This window comes from Anguilla rostrata, chromosome 8 (assembly GCF_018555375.3).
Source record: "Anguilla rostrata isolate EN2019 chromosome 8, ASM1855537v3, whole genome shotgun sequence".
NCBI classification, from domain to species: Eukaryota; Metazoa; Chordata; class Actinopteri; order Anguilliformes; family Anguillidae; genus Anguilla; species Anguilla rostrata.
The window spans coordinates 23,415,419-23,434,650 of NC_057940.1; the positions used below are offsets into that span (position 1 = coordinate 23,415,419).

The 19,232-nt window shown below is 42.8% G+C and overlaps 2 protein-coding genes across 2 annotated transcripts in view; one reads left to right on the forward strand and one right to left on the reverse strand.

Moving 5' to 3' along the window:
- The first annotated feature begins 232 nt into the window (after positions 1-232).
- crtap (cartilage associated protein) lies at positions 233-10,140 on the forward strand. The gene is made up of 7 exons (XM_064347133.1): positions 233-825; positions 1,613-1,762; positions 4,205-4,376; positions 4,965-5,093; positions 5,877-6,022; positions 6,856-6,939; positions 9,657-10,140. Exons 1-7 carry the CDS (start codon positions 376-378, stop codon positions 9,708-9,710), a joined length of 1,185 nt encoding a protein of 394 aa, XP_064203203.1. The 5' UTR covers positions 233-375; the 3' UTR covers positions 9,711-10,140.
- A 3,567-nt stretch (positions 10,141-13,707) lies between these two features.
- Positions 13,708-19,232, reverse strand: part of susd5 (sushi domain containing 5) — a 40,358-nt gene continuing 34,833 nt past the window's right edge. Inside the window, exon 5 of the mRNA XM_064347131.1 lies at positions 13,708-17,611. Within this exon, the coding sequence (XP_064203201.1) occupies positions 15,927-17,611 (1,685 nt within the window). The 3' untranslated portion in view covers positions 13,708-15,926. The remainder of the gene's footprint in view (positions 17,612-19,232) is intronic.

Below are 19,232 nucleotides of genomic sequence, written 5' to 3' on the forward strand. Positions count from 1 at the left end.
CGCCAAAGGAATTTATCATGGAAACACTGTAGCCTAAAACAATTTCACTATCCATTGGTGCATGCCGAACAAGGCGATATAGGACATTTTTATACCCAAGAAAATGTTACTGGGCCGATACGATTTTAGTATAGGCCTACTCCAAACGAAATTTGCTGTGCATTTAGCTTGCCAGGCGAATTCAAGAGTAGGTAATGTGTTAATTTTCGAAGTGTCGCATTACTTCCCCCGCCCCCCACCTCAACTCACCCCGCGCGTAATCTGCGACCCTTTGGGTAAAGGCTGGGATTTGACGACGTGGTGGGGGTTACGGGCGGTACCACGTAGCGTAGAAACTCCAGCCGTTGTAGCCTATGTTACGGGTAGCTAGATAAAATGGCAACTTTATCGATAGTTCTCCTGCTTCTATTTGCGTTTTCTGCTGTTGTCCAGGCGCAGTATGAAAAGTACAGTTTCCGGAGTTTTCCAAGACAGGAGCTCATGCCCCTGGATTCCGCTTATAAATACGCACTGGATCAGTACACAAACGAGAAATGGCCAGAAACCGTGGAGTATTTAGAAGTGAGTCTACGGCTTTTTAGACTACTGAAAGACAGCGAAGCTTTCTGCAATTTGAACTGTAGCTCCGTCCGGCTGGACGACGAGCAGAAGTTTGAGGGTTTCCCCGAGTTGCACGTTTTCGGGAACATCATGAAGCGAGCCCAGTGTCTGAAAAGATGTAAGCATGGTTTACCAGCTTTCAGACAGACGATGCCCAGCCGGGAGACCATGGAGGACTTCGAGAAACGCGAGCCGTACAAATTCCTGCAGTTCGCCTACTTCAAAGTGAGTCACGCCAGAATTAGCGTTCATCATAATGTGAAAATGTCAAACGTGTATAGGCTACTTATTGGAGACATATCACACACTGAAATATGGAATTGGACCTAATGACACATTTTATCAGTCGGGAATAATTCAATATATATTCGCAATTTTGTTTCATTATGCAAAGTGTAATTTACATTATTGTTTCCTTATCTCACATCTATTCCTGGACGAATTACATGTCTTACATCTTTAGACATGATCTAGTCCAGCTGATTAAGCAAGTGCGCACTCTGCGCAAGCGCACAGCAGCTGTGCCCCACCAACGATTTGATCTGGCAATCTTCTTGTTAATACCATAGCTCCCTAATCACTGCTTCATGCTGTACTATTAACCGAATAGCTATACATAAACATATACATAAAGTCGATATCTCGGGCGGGGGTTCTACTGTACAAAGTACGTTCATGCCACGTATGGAATGCCTCCAGCGGCCAAGGCATCACACAACTTCGAGCATGTTGCTTGACCCCGTTCTTCCCGTACACCTTTCCCGTTATGAACTAATCCGTTATGGTGTGACCCGGGGATTCCATCAATGAAATGACGCAATTAACCTTGAAATATAGTAGAATTAAAAAGTTTTATAAATAATCCAAGGCACATTAAAATAACTCAAACCAAACACAATTGATCTGTTACTTGATATTTTCCATTATACTTGTGTATATACTTGTGTATGGATGCAAGGTATGGTATTTGGTTTTAGTGTTTTTTGTGACTGTTGATACTCTGTGGTCCCAGTCTGAAAACCTGGCCAAGGCAGTGTCAGCAGCTCACACCTTCCTGCTCAAGCACCCGGACGATGAGATGATGAAGAGGAACATGGCCTACTACAAGAGCCTCCCTGGGGTCGAGGAGCACCTCAAAGACCTGGAGACTAAGTCCTATGAGGTAAAGGCCCTGGGCTTCTATTACTGCTATTATTATTATTTACCACAACCTCCACTAATTAGAGGGAAGGCTATGTGGCTATCCTGAAGTGCCAGTCTATCTGTGTGTGACTAAAATAACTAAAGAAATTAGGGTCTAATATGAGTGAAACTCCTTTCCTTTCTGACAGCGAAGAAAATAGCAGTCAGTGTGTAGCTGTTTAATTCTTTCAAAGTCCTCCTAGAGGCACGTTGGTGCAAGAGGGGGAGCCACTAACGGTCTGTGACACTAACTGCGTGTATTAAGACTTCAAATTTAACAAATTTCTATTCATTTGAAGTATTGCTTCTATCTATCTATTCAATTTATTCAATGGTAGTATCTTACCTGGATTCTCCTCTATAATCAGGATACCATGTATTGCATTTTTAATAGCGAGCTTGATAAGCCCTGCTAAACTGTAAGAAGTGAAGTGATGCCAATAGAACTGATCTTCCCAAACTCGGTCGTGTGCATTCTGCTTAGACATACTGATTTGGTTCCAAACCTAGTTGCTATTATAGCAGCAAATGTTCATTGGTATGAAACAAACACTTGGGTTTATGTGTTCTTCAAATCCACATAAAATAGAAATTAGCCTGAATATAAATAATGTGATTAGTTCAAATTCATTCTTAGTCTTATCAGATCCTCACATTAATGCTTCTAATTTTTTAAATTTCAGCAGGGACTAATTCCTTTAGGAGGAGGCTACACTTTTCTAATTGAATAATTGCAGTAGACAGATAGATAGATAGATAGATAGATAGATAGATAGATAGAAACTTTATTGATCCCGTAGGGAAGTTCCCTTAGAGAAATTCAGGTTTCCAGTGAGTACAGCACCATAAGTTAAAAAGTTAACAAGTTAAACATCACACATCAAACATAGAGATAGTAACGATATACATAAAATAAATAATGAAAATAAATAAAGAATAAAGTAGCAGCAGTTATATTAAATAGCAGCGGTTGTTCCAGTTTAATTAAATACGGTTTGTAAACAATAAATATGAGAGTTCAGTGTGATGATGTTCAGGTGATCAGGCCTAACTCTACTTCCTCAGACCTCAGACCTAACCTATCCTCCCCCACCCCCTCTCCCTCCAACTTTGGAGTTGTACAGTCTGATGGCACGGGGAACAAAGGAATTTTTCAGTCTGTTCGTGTTGATCCTCGGGAGCAGCAGCCTGTCGCTGAACATACTTCTCTGGTTGCTGATGACAGTGTGCAGGGGATGGCTGGTATTGTCCAGAATTGCCAGCAGTTTTTCTAGTGTCCTCTTTTCCGCCACTGTCACCAGGGAGTCCAGCTTCACGCCGACCACAGAGCCGGCCCGCCAGTAATCACAGGTGAAACTGCAGTGAGGTCATACATGCAGCGAGTGTGGGCCCCTGGTCACTGAAAATAAAGTTCTTTTTGAAAATGCAAAGACAAAGCAAATTGAAATAAGCATTCCATTAATATCAATTTCTAGAAATGGAAGCAGTCAATCTGACACAAGAGACTCACTGGAATGAAAAACCAACATATAGAGGGAGTCTGGAGGGCTGTGTTTATTGGATTTACAGGTTTAGTGGACTGGTTGGCCAATAATCTTCTTTCACTTCTGTCAGAGCGTTTTTACCTGGCTTAGATTAAAGTTTGGGACCAGTGAAATTAGAGGTATCTGGGACTTGTGGTGTTTTAAGCCCAAAATAACCTCAGAACCTCCATGGTTGTAGTACACATAATGAAAGGGTTAGGTGCTCCTCCCAGCTGCAGGCACATGACACACCACATTAGAGAAAGCTCCTGAGACTCCTATTCAGTTAAACCACTCTGCACTCTTGTCCTGAACCTGAAGTAAGAAAGGTCTTCTTTTTGTTTGTATGTAAAGCAAAAAAAACATGGTGGTTACACTGAAAAGAGGTTTAAATTTACTCACAGTGGGCAGACTGATATATTTGTGTGGATCCGGCCCTTTTTTAGGATGTGGGGAAATGATTACATGTTAGCATATTCTTTATAAGAGCCGTACCCACCCTGTTCATGTGAAAATGTAAAGCAAACTGGGCTTGTGTTTGCAATGACTGCATATTCACATTATTCATCCATGAGGTTACTGAGTACGTTATTGGATTAATGATCAAAATATTCCTAAGAAACAAACTAACGTGAAAAAATATATCAAGTATATTAGATGCTGTAATTGAAGTATTATTTATTATACAATTTATTAAGGAGAGCCTTTGATTTAATAACATTCATTATTTTTCCTGCCTGGAAGTGTGAAAGCAGAGTTTTCTTATCGCAAAAGAAAAAAGTTGAACAGTGCTTGGCGGGTGCTTCATTCCATTATTTGATTGTTGGATAGTATGTAATGTTCAATCGGCGTGTTCCAAATGCACATACCCATCTTATATAGCCGTGTCCTTTTCACAGATGCTGTTCATCAGAGCTGTACGAGCGTACAACGGGGACAACTACCGCACCTCCATCTCTGATATGGAGCTGGCCCTCAGGGACTTCTTCAAGGTGTACGACGAGTGTCTGGCTGCAGCGGAAGGGTCCAGGGAGATCCGAGACTTTCAGGATTTCTACCCCTCAGTAGCAGGTGGGCAGGAGATTGTGCTGTTTAAATTTACAGAAGCATTTAGTGCTTTTCAGGCCACAGGTTCAAAGTGTTTTACAATAATGGAATAATACACAACAAAACAATAGATTTATAAAGAAAGGCAGAGAACAATAAAAGCAAGTCAGTCATGCTCAGCCAAACAGACTTGTATTCTTTGTCCATACTGAAGCTACTTGGGTTGAATGCCTCACGCGATGGTTCTCTCTAAAGAGTCTTGCCCAGGAATACATTCTGGAATGTTCTGGTTAGAAGCCCAGCTCTGCACTAAAATGTAGTGATGGAACTTCCAGCAGGGGGTGCTCAATTGTCTTGGAAGTGCCATTACTCAGTGGGTGAAATGGCTGAATGAAAAAAAGAATTCTGGTGTTTTCTGAATATTTAATTGGATAATACATAAAATAATTTATTCTAAGCTGCCTTTGATAGGAGCATAGGTTTAACACACGAGCAAAGCATTGTGGTGTTCTATGAATTTGTAAATGGCTTAATGAACATCTATTTCAAAGGGTCAGTTTTAATGTATGCTGTCATTGGGGTGGTTTTTTTTTTTCGTTTTATGTTTTCCAGACCATTACAGAGAAGTCCTGGACCGTAAGGTCAAGTGTGAGAGCGAGCTGACCCCAGTCGTCGGGGGCTTCGTTGTGGAAAAGTTTGTGGCGACAATGTACCACTATCTCCAGTTTGCTTTTTACAAATGTAAGTACAGGACATGCTGTTATTGTTTTTGGTTTATGAGCCATATATTCAATTGACCTGAGGTCACAGTATCAAGAAAGGCATTGATTGTGCAGTTTTGCATTAAATTGGCCGCAGTACAGCTATCCCATACTATATTATCTTGAGTTTTCCTCCAGCAAAGTAGTTTAAGTTGAAGCACATAGAATTATGCTGGGAGGCATTAAGGCACACTTAATTGAGTTTCAGACCAAAGCCCAGTTCTGAGTTTCAGACTGAAGCCCAGCTCTTTTCTTGCTTATTTGGATATCTTACCTGAATAATGAATATGTTCCCACAAGTTAGCAAGCGGTGATCCTAGCTGTCAGTCAATGGAACAGCAAAGCTGTCTTCATTAATAAATTGTACGGCCCCCTTTGACAAAAGAAGATAACTCATCCCTTCTGCTGATAGCTGTTTTCTGTTATATTTGCTGTACTTGGTGACATGTTTTCTGAGACATGCAAGAAGCGTTTGGTTCTCTTCTCATCTCATGGGGTCACACAATTGCATGGGGTAAAAATTCCAATAAGGGGACCAGGGGGAAATAGCACTCGGCACATCCTGTTTACAAGGCCGAACTGTCCCTGCAGAACCTCAGTCTTTATCAAGCCCAGAACAGAATTTTTAGTCTGTCTTCTGAACCCCACCCTCCTGCCCTTTGGAAAAAATGTACCACACCTCTCAGGTTTGGAGCACCTCAGGAAGGTGGATACTGTGATGAAATTTGTCCTCATTTTATTTCTTTTGTCCTTGGCGGTTCAGTGAACGACATTAAGAACGCAGTGCCGTGTGTGGCCAGCTACCTGCTGTTTGACCCCGACGACGAGGTCATGAAGAACAACATGGTTTATTACCAGTACCACAAGGACAAGTGGGACCTGACAGAGGAAGACTTCCTCCCCAGAGCGGTCAGTTTTCTATTCCTCCTCTTTAAAAATGTCAGGACAGTTTTTTTATGTGGCTGAGAATTATCCCAGTTTTGTCGCCTGGATTGCGTTACTTTAATGTTCTGTTGCTGTTTTATATCAACCAATTTGGATTCAAGAATTATTATTATGATGATGATTTTTTTATGACAACAATGACTGTTATTATTATTATTATTGTTATTATTATTTAAACAAGTATACAGTCCCCCCCTGCCATTTGCAGCGCTGGTTATTGCTTTTGTTGCTATGCGATCGCAGTTGATGGGATGTCCGTGTCTCGTCATCCACCAGCAAGCCCCACTGGTCAGGCATCCAGTCTGTCTGCATTAGCTACACATGAAGTGTCCTCCTACTCCTAGTATCTATGAAACTGTAACTATTGGACTGTGAAGTTAAAAGTAGTACTGGCTTGACAGCATGTGTTTCAGGAAGAGCATGTAATTATTTGCACTCTCCCAAAATAACTGGAGATGCTGCAATAATACAAGAGTACTCAAAATCCAGCACAGAATCCACCCACAAAACAACTAAGTTATGTCATTTTTTAGAAGCGAAGCAACTCATGGCTTGTAACTCATTCACGTTTCAGACTCCACTAGGGGGAGCTATTATCATTCAAGTAGCTGAATGGTGCTTCACATTATTGGAACTGTGTGTCCTTGTTTTCATATTGTCCAAGATATGGTGACTGTTTATCATATGTTTTATGTGAACATGTATTTGTGAACATGTGCTTGTGGCGGGTACATGGTTTTTAGTTATGTTGGCCAAGCGAAGCTGACAGATCTTGTGGTGTGACATTGTCTCAACAGGAAGCCATACGGTACTTCAATCAGACCAGGCTGCAGCTGGATATGGCAGAATTCTCCAGACAGCATCTACAAAGTGATGACGAGGTAGGCTTGTGACATCATTGCAAACCCTTATGGGTTTCAGATGGCTGTACTTCCTCAGAGTACCATTTGTTTATCCCTGCCAGCCAGTGAGAGATATGTCTCTGTGCTGTGGTATGACCCTAAAATAGTCCCAGGTTCATGGACTAGTGCATTGCATTGTGTCTGCATGCATTATCTCGGATGTGCGTTCTGAGGACCGTGGAAAGATGCATTGCCAGAGCTAACCACCGGGGGTCAGGTTGGTACTGTGATCAATTCTGAGGCACTCAAGAAAGTTTTTCCAAGTAGCTTCTATTCTTGCATGGTAAATATTTTGTTTTTGTTCAAGGTATTTTCGGAATTGAAGCAATTCTCTGATTTGTATGATGTTTTTGCTTAAAAACTTGGGCACACACAAGAAATTAAGTATTGGCAATTATTAGCTACAATAAGTATCCACAGAAATGAGAATATTAGTGCTCATCATAATCTGGTGGGATGTTAGAAAATGTAATTATGAAACAAATTAAAAATGAATTGCTGCCACCCCCCCCCCCCCCATTCCATTCTGTTTATTTTAGCTTCTATCAGCAAAAGAATAATTGCATCTCTCAGTAATATCTGTGAGTGTCTTCAGAATATGTGGACTTAAGGACTTTTCCACCTCAGGTGGATAAAAGTGGCCATTGTGTTCAGAAAGCCTAGTGTACCATTTAGACTGCTATTTTGGCAGAATATCTTCTACATGGTTTCCACTGTGTTCTGTAGTACATTGTAAAATTGAACAACAAAGGGTTTGGATGTTTAACAATACAAATATACCGGACCAACTGCTCTCCCAGCCTATATTTGGATGTGATATGAATGGTTTTTCCCCGACAGTTGTGTACGCTAGTTTGTGCCTATTCGGTATGCACTTATTGTGCGTTGCTTTGTATAAAAGTGTCTGCCAAATAAATGTAATGTAATGCTCATCTTAGACAAGCAGTGTTAAATACTGTTCTGAGGTGGGGCAGTGTTAGTCACTGTTAAAACAACTGTGTAGTGCATGGCTGGTACTAAGGAGAATAATTTCCAACACAAGTGTCAGTGCATCCGCACGTATTACACTGGGAACAGAGGATCGTGGAACAGTTGTGTTACGGACCTGGCGTTTGAACCAGGGGAGACGATCAGAGGAGGCCCTGAGGAGGCCATACTGTAGTGTCAGCTGGGTGGGTAGCCCGCAGGATTTCCTCAGTCGCATCGTGCTGGCATGACTCCTGTTTGATTGGGCAGCTGCAGTCTGCCTGCATCAGCTACGGCATAAATCTACTCCGCCCCTGTCATATCCAGCTGGGTGACTGCGGAGCAAAAAAACATTGCAGCTGGTGGAAATGGAGGAGTGTGAGGTGTGCGGCAGGTGTAGCGTAGTGGGTAAGGAACTGGGCTTGTAACCGAAAGGTCATAGGCTCAATTCCTGGGTAGGAGACTGCCGTTGTACCCTTGAGCAAGCTACTTAACCTGCACTGCCTCTGTATACATCCAGCTGTAGTATAAATGGATGCAATGTAAGGCATTCTGGATAAGAGTGTCTGCTAAATGCCCGTAATGTACTGTAATGTGTGCATGCGCTTGTTTCCACCCCTGCTGGATTGGTGGAGGACGCTGCATCGCTGAGGAGGGCCTACAAATAAGTTTGGGCTTTTAAAATGTGGAAAGTGCAGGGGAATAAAAGAGCAGAATCTGACTTTAATAGCCGGTGAAACAGTGGGTTCAGCACTTTTTTTCAGATGGCAATTTCAGCGCAATAAAAGAAAACTTTATCAACCAACTGATTTGTTGGAAGTTAACATGATATTCAGCTCTACATTTAATTAAGGGAATTTCACTTGATCACAAATAAATACTGAAATGGGTGGGGCTTAAAGCATATAAATTGTCTTCCGAAGAAAAACAAAGGAGTGTGAAATGGGTGTGTGATCATATGGAAACTATGTGCCAGGCTGTGGGAGGAGACCACTGTACCAGGCCCACATTCTCATGTTCCTAAGTTAGGGAGGGGTGCAGTGGCACCTCCATATTAATCAGAGCTCTGCCCGGCCCCAACAGACCCACCCTGTGCAGTCCTGTTCCTTTCAGTCCTGCTAAGCTACTGTGCTGATGGGTCTTACAAATTGTTTGTGTACTAATACATTCAAGATTTGTGTACTGAATGCTGTTAAATATCAAAGATGAGCACAAAAATGATATGATCAAGTGGAAATTAAGTCAGACCAGAGTCTTGTGTAATTTAAATTCAGTGGATACACTATGGTTATAAATAGAGTCTCTATTCCCAAAGTAGGCCTACTACAGTCCTACCCGATCATGGATCTAAAAATGTAGACAGAAATTTCAACAGGAATAGATTTTACTAGCATTGTACAAAACTGCTATTCTTGGCAAAACAGGCTAAATTTACATTTGTGCCCTTTGTCTTAAGGCTGCTCCATACTTTCCGCGTTCCGCGTCCGCGGTTAGGGTGACGTGAACTGATTCCCAGTGAAATCTGCCCACATTTGAGCCATGATTTCTCTGAAATTCTCATTCTTACCCAGGGAAGTCCTTGGGTCCAATTTTTCTTATATGATATGGTAATAATAATACACTCCACTCATGAATCTGATTTGATTAGGGGAGGCTGTAGAGATAGCTGGTCAGTCTTTATGTCCTGCACACTATATATTTAATGTTTATTTTATCTTTTCTCATTTCAGGGGGAGGTGCTGGAGTTTCTTGATGAGTTGCTGGAAGCTGATGAAAAAAAGTAGCTCACCTTTATGTCCCAAAACATTTATAAAGAAAGGAAACTACAACAAAACTGACAAAACACTTCAACAGACTTCCATTATGCAATTATGAGTGCCTTCTGCTTGTGGGATGTATTTATTTGTATGGGGGTCTCGCATTTTTATTGTATTATATTTTTGTACAAGTCCTTTTCATTTTGAGCCTTCTGTTTTAGAGCACATGCACTCACTACCCTCTACACTGGATCACGTGATTGTCATCTTCATCCTCTGTTTCGCTCACACAAAACACTTGCTGTGTGTGAATCTCTCACCACTCAGTCTCTGTGTATTTACAATTTAGTCATGGCTCGGCTGTATTTTTCAGGTGTCATGGCTCAGAGCCAAAGTCGAATTAACAAAAGATGTCATATTGTTTTCTTTAAACAATAAAATCGTATGTGGATCCCAACTGTTGGCGTAACAGATGCGTGGCTTGAATTGTAGAATTTGTGTTTGGCAAGTAGAATTGGATCATAACCTGTCATCCTTCCTGCGTGGGCGAATTATTATAATGATAAATCGGCATTGCAGCCATAAAATGTTGCATGCGCTTCTTTTCACATCGTGGTTATTTGCTGGATGTTTTTTCACAGCTTAGATTATTTAGAGCTCGTGGAAGGACAATGCAAAACTGGAGAGATAATTTCTTCGACTTCACGCTTCAGGGAAGTGCAATGGAGCAATGAGAGGTTTCAAGCCAGGTTTAAAGACGTGCATAGGCTATGTAAAAGATATAACTGGAATGAATGCCAATCTTGTAAGATTGTGCAGAGACCACTGAAAGCCATTTAGTATCGTTATGTCAGTTTAAACTGTTATTACGTTTTTGTAAAACGAAAGCATGTCAGAGGGTGGTATTTTAAAGCCAACGGTCGTAATACGTAGTAAAAGTATTACCCAGTTAGCAAGGAATCTTTGCCAAACTTTATCGATGGTTCGCCCCAATCGAACTATGATTTAATACGAAAACCTAAATCGGATATCGATGCAATTAGTGGAATTGTGGATTTCCGGAATGCATCATGTACAATGTAACAGCCTTTTTCGCCTTTCTGTCTCTCGTTTTTTTGTGACGTGAGCTGTGTCCTGAATTGTATCTGTTCAAATGGGAAAATCACATGTGGATAATACCTTTTGAAGTGGTCTATCTACACGGTCAGTGTTTAAGTTTATGCAAGGTTTGTGAAGGTACTGACTGGGACCACGGAGGGTCGCTGGTTTCAAAGGTGAAATGGAGTCGTCAGGGCCATTAAATCATATCTAAAGAAAGGGAAATAAACGAATGCTTATGGGGAGGGGGATGGGTGCAATAAAGGTCTAACTAAGGGCGTAATAAGCTTTGGCGCAGTATGAAAAGAGGTAAAGCCTGTCTGTTGAAGATAGTAGGTTTAAGCAGTTATGACCTATTCATCAATTGTATGTATCCCTGGCATTAAATGAGAGCCTCTTGGTCCAGACAAAAAGCCTTGCACCACCATACACATTTTCTATCATATCAGCTGAAAAAATATTACATCTGAAAAGGCTTAATTGCACAGATTTGTACACTCATTAAAATAGATTTATGAGGGAACTGGCTCTTTTCTGCAGCGGTGTCATCTGTGGTACTGGTTAGGACTCCTGACAAAGGTACAAATAGACTTCTATTTTTAGCTTGAATAGAAGTTAGCCATTTTCATAGAATCGTAAACCGTGCTGACGGTGTTTATTTTGCTTGGTTTGGAATTGTAGCCTGGCTGAGGTATTGTTTAAAGCACCTCTGGGTGGGGGTTTTCCATTCTTGTATTATGTCTGTCAAACAGGCGAGACGTGCACAAGGTCCAGACTGGGCGGACGTATAAAAAGGGTGAAATAAAGGCTTCATGGAGTGAAACCTCTAAAAGGGTAAAATGGCCTCAAATCATTTTATGAAACTTGATCCACTGGGCTGGCGGAGGGGTGCGGGGCCAGAAAAAACATTTACCCATTTAATAATGTTTGAACATCGAGTCTCGATGCAGTTTGTCACAGAGCAATGAGAAATACCCAAAACTTATCCTTCTGTGCAGCTGCCTGGGGCCTTGGGCCTCTGCCACCCGGCACACTGTTGTGTCTTTTCAAGGTGTGTGCGCATGTGTGTGCGTATGTGTGTGATGTGTGGGGGGTCAGTAACCCACCCAACCCCAACCTCCATCAGCACCCCAGCAGGGGAAAAGGGACTGCTTGACCTAGGTCACAGACATCAGAGCAAAGGCAGGGGTCGAAGGTGTGTGAGGTCACTGTAAATTCCCACTGTTTGCAATGTGGATCAGAGGTCAACCCAGGAATTCTGGGATAAGAGTGCTATGACTGTGAGCACAATATTCTCTCCTGTAGAAAGCCGTCCTTTTGTGTAGGTGTACGTACTGTAGTTAAGTAACATGTTTTTGGAATGGCTTTGAGTTAAGAATCCCTATTGGAAGTGTGTGTGTGAGGCTGGATGTGTTGTTTTTGTGGATTACTGCAAGTCTGACAATAATTGTTCGCTCACAAGCGTCAGTTCAGAGCATGCGTCAGCTATGCACAATTATCAGGTATCACTGATGTAATGCAAGGAATCAGTGCAGCTGAACAGTGCATTGCCTGCTCTAAACTGGTGTGCGAGAACAAGCAATTTAAGTCCTCTACTTTTTCATACTTTGTATACACATAATTAATGAGTTTTATCGCCAAGGTGAGGTCCTGGGTGGAGTCAGGCAGTACAGAGACACATTTCCATCACTGGTTGAATGTTTTTACCTGAACGGTAGTAAAAATCACAAGGCAATACTGAATTTTAAAAAATTCCCATAATATCCGGAACTGGTATGTATTAATCAGAAAAGAGGAAACCTACTCCAAAGTATATACAGTGTTCCAGGGATAAATTTGGATGCTATGCTCCAAGGAATCACGAATAAGGCTGAAAAGGTCTTCTTTTCGGGTTCTGGCTCCAGGTCTGTCCCGGCCGGTGCTGCCAGGGGGCTCAAACCCAGGGAGTAGTCCCCATGCCTGCCCATTGGCTCAACCTGGTCCTCTAAATTAGGAGGATGGATGTGGTGCTAGCAACCCACCCTGTGAAAGCAAGGTTATAGAAACTGTAAATGAAGTTAATAATACTTACAAAACAAAACCCTTCAGTCCATGGAAGGGTGATGGATAGGTCAGTATCTGTAGGCCAATGTATGTCACAATGTAAAGTTTGTCCTCACTGCAGCATATGTTGCTTTAAGCCCTGTTGTATTAATCCCAAAACCCACAAGGAAAAAAAAGCCTTTCCTTCACAACTGGCAGATGACAGCATCCTAAATTTCTCAGACACAGCAAACATAGGAAATTGCAGATGAACTGACAAGCGAATCTGTCTGTGCAACATTCCACTACAGATCCAAGGCATTTACATGTAGAAGTTTACCTAGGTAGTTTCCTTTCAAATGGACATGGACCACACCATTGGGGGCTCCTCTGACATTGCCCTTTTCGATGTCACAGACATGCCTGAAAGGAGCTAGAAATAAACAAGAACTGTCTGATGCTGCATACTAATCCTTTCACATACTGTATCAGGGAATACTTCTGCACAAATATTTTGACTTGTTGAAACCCCCAGTCTAAACTGTGCTACTGCACTGAGATTAATCACGTAGAAAGTTTCAATCGGATGCCTTTAGCCTGACAGCAATATCTGTGTAGCACACACACCAAATGGCAGGTAGCTAGTTTTGTGCTAGGCCTTGTGCAAAGCCTCTTAAATCAGCTTTGTGCCATAAACCACCCCACAGTCCAGAATCAAATTCTGACCATCGCAATGCCAGCTGTGAGAAGACAAAAATGTGGAAGAAATACAAATAGGGAATAAAAAAGCTTCTTAAAAAAAAGCAGCCGAATTCAGCTTTGCCACGGTAACGCAACACAGAACAAATGCATACAATGTACCTGACTGAATCAGTAAGTTGACACCATATTCTCTGTAGCAGAGAAGATCCATCTAGTTTTTATTATAAATGATGTAGCTCAGCAATGGACAGGCCTACCCCCATGTCAGAGAGGGACGCACCCCTTTAGCTCCACGCTGTTGCTTAGCACGATGATTCAGCACAGACCCAAATTCCCCTTACAGAAACACAGTTTCCCCTGGGTACAGATTTTTGGGTACAAATGAAGATGTGCTTCCAACCCTAAAGGAGTGAAAACCCTGACCCAGGAGTCGACTGCCACATTTGCAATGAGTCCTTGAACCCTGAACTCAGAGTAAAGACGGGGATAGTGTGTCTGATGTACGACAGTCATAGTTCCATTACATGTTCCTTTTTATCATTCAAAGAAAAGTATTTTTCATCTTATTTACATCAAAACATTTATTATTTTCCTTTAATAAAACTTTTATGCTTTTCTATGCTCTTGCAGAATTATCGTCTTTAAAATGTGCATTCCATCCTAAGCATACAAGACCATGAGAGTCTGGAGGACTGAAGAAAACAGGCCCACAACATACATTCCTTAAGCAAAAAAACAGTTTGTACTTTCAACTTGTTCATTGGTTTATAAGGCGGCAGCAACAAGACAAATACACTTTTATCAATCTATGCAAAGCCACTCATTAGTTTAAAAATATTTATACACTGTGTCTCTTTCTGATATATGTGACTGTTGGGCAGTTTTTTTTCAGATGTTTTGAAAATTGCATTCATTCAGCATATTCAGAGATTCAGAGATATTCTGGCCCACTGAATGAACTACAATAATTGATGACACTTGATGGACTCACTGAATCTCTTGGGGGTCAGTTCGACATAAGCAAAAAATGACAAAAACAGTGGAGAAAAGTGTCTTAAAGGATATGTTTGTTTTTCTTATCTGTTTTTATTTAATAACTGAAATAAAGTGTCTCCTGAAATACCGCCAATGCTTTTATGGTTTTAAGTATCATTAGGTTTTTTTCTTCGTGATTACAATGAACAGACCCTTCTTCATGAAAAAACAGCAATTGAAATGCCCATTCAAGATGATATTCAAGTTACAGTTGGAACTCACACATTTGTGTAGAAATGTGTACATTTTTACACTTCTTCATCTTCACTTGTTTTCTGCCCATTTTACTTTCCCTCTTTTTACTTTTTTACTTAAGTACCTGGGAGCCTATGCTTTGTGCCGGTTCAGTTCAGGCTCAAATCACTAAGGTATTTATTTGAAAAGCAGTCTCCTGTGTAGCCCAGAGACCTGTGCCTGCCCATGTCTCACTCGCCTGCGACCACCAGTTCTCCGCACGTAGGCGAGATCGTCCCTCCGGCCCTGGCGCTGATTCCAGCTGAGTCTGCTTTTCATAAATCAAACTTAATTCATCACGCTAGCGGCATCTTCGCCAAACAAAAACAATCTCATTTGAACAATGTAAAGAAAGAGTCTGCTCTCCTACTGCCTGAACATATGCATTACATTCACATATTCATATTTCCTATGAAAGCTACAGTGGAGAGGCGTCAAGATTACTGCAAACGAAACTAGTTACGTGTATGCGTTAGTTGTATTGTCATATGATGTGCTCTCACACTGAAAAAATATCAGTTTTGTCTCAGACAAATGGATTATGGGATAGGTTGTGTGGGTTTTGAAATTGGATCCTGAAAAATAGACTGCTGGTAACTGATTTCCAAAGGTTAATGGAACCCTGTCCAACAAGAAATACATTTATAAAAAACATTTTCATGCTGTGGAATCAAAATGAGTTTACCAAGGCCCCTGCCCTCCATAGGAAGTATTGTGCTTGTACTGAAAGGTTACCCTGCTCAGATTCTGTTTCACAGTAGTGTGGATTATCAGTTGCTGTGCTAGCCCAGTGTTTCATACTTAATTGATTTTGTGTTTGGATGGGCATAAAAACCTTGGCAACACAATTTTGTGACAACAATGATCGTCAAAATAACACACAATGACAAAAAAGAACAATAAACAAAACAAATAAAACATCACAAGGAAACAGCAACACAAAGTCAATTAGTGTCACAAATTAACAAAAAAACAAATTCTCTGTACCACAAAGTTCTCTGTCTCTAAAGAAAAGAGTCAAATGTATGGTTTCCTCTAGAGCTGATCTTCCTTTGGTGTTTGCCCCCCACCATACCCCCCAAAACAAACACGCAGACAAGCTAAGCAACACACATGGTGTTGGACGATCCCTAAAAGTCACAGCTGAAGAAGTTAAACCTTCTGCTGCATCTCCATCTGCTGGGGATGTCTAATCTGACCCTTCCCGTTCATCTTGTAGACAGAGCTTTTCTGCTGCCTCTTCTTGTAGCACCACACGGCCAATGCGGTGGCCATTATCAAGGCGCAGATGGCCACGATGATTATGGCAATGACAGGCCCCCTGCCCACCCCCGAGGGGCACGCGTCCCCGAGGCAGGGCTCGCCGGTGGGCAGGAGTTTCGCTCCGGTCCCTTCCTGAGTCAGGTTGCTCTCCGTGCGCTCGTCGTGCAGGCTGGTTCCAGGGAACTCGTCAGGCGACTCAGTAGCGCTCTCCTGATGATCTTGATATGGGACGGTAACGTCCTCCTGATCTGTGGGGCCCGGCAGGTGGTCCAGGAAGGGGTAGAGGCTCGCAGTGGTTTCCCAGGGAGCTGTGGGGGCCACAGCTGCATCTCGATCCAGGATGGCAAAATCGGGGGCAACGGCACCGTCGGTGGCAGTGGTGGTGGCTTCAGTCTGTTCCACTGCAGAAGGAGCAGTGGTCAGCTCTGGCTCCACATCCTCTGCACTGCTGCTGACGTTCTCTGGAGGGGAGGTGGGTGTTAAGGCCGCGGGTTTGTGCTTGATGCCGTAGTCCACCGGGCGGGTCGGGGAGGCCACAATCTGCGTGACGTCGTCAGACGGAACAGAACTAGAGGCATCGGGTTGGCTTATTTCCACGTGGTTGGGGCTATCTGTCACCGGGTCAACCTCCTCCTCCTCCTCATCCTCCTGTTCTTCCTCCCCAGCCCCTGTGGAGCCAATCTTCTCCCCCTCGTCTCCATCCTCCTCAGCCTCCTGGGTGATGGGGTACCCGTCCAACCAGGATTCATCGCTGGTGGTTATGGTCTCCCCTGCTTCCCCCCTGGTTCCGTTTTGTGGCTGTCCGGTGGGAAGGCCAACGTCAAAGTCATCCAGTTCCTGGGGGACGGTCACACCTCCCGTGTCGCTTTCCGAAGGCTTCAGCCCAATGTGATTGTCACCCTCAGCAGGGACGCTGTCTGTTTCCGCAGCGGCCGGTTCATCTGTGTCTTCAGGTGCCTCCTCTTCATGGAAGGTATCAGAAGGGAACCAGAAGAGGTGCTTCTGGCTGAGCAGGGACACTGGAGCGTCAGTGACCGTGGTGGGCTGCTGATCCCCCCTGTCTGTTGAATCCTCCACCTCCTCGACCTCATCCTCCACCATGTCTCTGTTCCCCTCCACTCCTCCTTCCTGCTGGGCCTCATTTTCGGTCATGGACACCTCCTCAGGCCTGTCACCCAGCTCCTGTTCTACACCCTCCTGCCCAATCCCCTCATGGGTCACATCCTGCTGCTGCTGCTCACCCTCATGGTCCAGGCCTTCTACGGCCACGCTCTTCTGTTCAACACCTTCGTAGTCTAGGTCTTTGTCAGGCTCACTTTCTTGGACCACCCCATAGTCTGCTGCTTCATGATCTGCACGGTCCTGCTCCATGCCTTCATAGTCGAGATCTTCATGAGCCACGCCCTCCTGTTCCACACCCCTATGCATAGCATGCTCCAGCTCCACTCCATCATGTGCGCCATTGCTGAAATGGGCCCCCTCGGGGTCTCCCTCCTCATCCTCCTCCGGGTCCTTGAAGACATGGGTCTCATCAGGAAACTTGTCCTCATAATCGATGTGGGCCTCTGTTTCATCTATTAAAAAAAGAGTTCGCTGTTAAATTCATTCAATGTATGCATAGCATTATTAAGAATATGAACTGCAGCCCTTATAAAAAAAACTTAACATATTCTGAAATGCTCAAAAACACAAAAACTAAGGGTGGCATTTAAAATAAAGTGACGTGAAAAAGTATTTGCCCCTTTCCTGATTTACTTTTGCATTTGCACACTAATGTTTCAATCTCAATCAATGTATTCAGCAAAGGATGATAACACAACGTTTTTAAATTAATTATTAATGTTAAATTATACATTAATTTAAAACCAAGTTATTGACACTCATATTACATTTAGTTTATAGGCTATATTTAGCAATGTACTTAAATATAGTTATAACGGTATATATAACTATTAATACATGATTAATTGTAATCATATTTTCCTCCGTTTTTCATAAAGGAGAAAAGAATGTATGTATTATAAATCCTCATACACATTCATACAACATTCCTTTCAGTAGGATACTCTCCTCAAGGGCTGCAAATAAAGTTTTTCCAACCAACATCGAAAAGGTTCAACTGAGTTCCAAAAAAATGGAACAATGGAAAAATGCTTCAGAATGCACTGTGTGCTTTCAGGTTTAATATGGAAAATGGTGCTTAGCGTATGGCAGTGGCGTGTAATGGTAATGCTCATCATTAATTTAGTTTTGTTTGCTAGCCGGCATCTCGTAAAGAATCACCTCATGTGTCATAGTCACTTGTAGCATGTCTGCCAGTGGCCTACAAAAAAAAAGAAAGAGATGGAAAGAGGGCGCTGTTGCCGACCCATAACAGTGGCAATATACACACCCCACAGTAAGACAACCGGCTACAGCCTCTATTCAGGAATATCCAGCATGTTAAGGGGAAATTCCTTCACTGCAGAAGACAGTGTCTGAACCAGATTAATGCACTGCTGTCCTTCACGCCCACGGCTGTCTGTCTGCACCCTGGCAAACATGCGCTCGCACTCCCCACAGCATATGCCTAGGTCCTCGCGCTCAAAATTCACTTTCATTTATTTTCCCAAGGAGGAGTCCAGTTAATTTATAAACAAGACGTTGAACAAGAATGTCTATTAGGATCATGACAAAACTGGCATTATACATAGACTGTTTAGCATTGCTCAGGTTTAGCTTAAATACCCCATTAATGGGTAGTTGTTCAACAATATAATATAAGCTATTCCACAGCAGCAGTATGCAGTTTATCCCAACCGCAGAGGACAACTCAGGTCAAGCTGTGGCTTGCCTTTATTCAGTAAGCACCTAAAAAGCTACATTTTGCTGTGTTGGGATGCGCATGATGGAAGAATGAGACCCACAGCAGGGCAGAAGCCTGAAAAACAGAGAGCAAGCAAGCTGAATGCATGGTAAATCTGGGTAGTTTGGCCATCAATTACTGGAACCTCAATGCAGGCCTTGTCAGGCGGTTCCCGGACAGGGGGGGGTGGGGGGACGGGGGGCAGTTCCCTTCCCAGTCATGCTCAAAGCGAGGTGCGCCTGCTTTTTTCCTCCTCTGAACCCTCAGAAGTCCAACACGGCATTTACACACACAAGCCGAGCCCAGCGTTGGCATTTGGCACGGAGGTGTCATGGCAGCCGTTCGCAGCC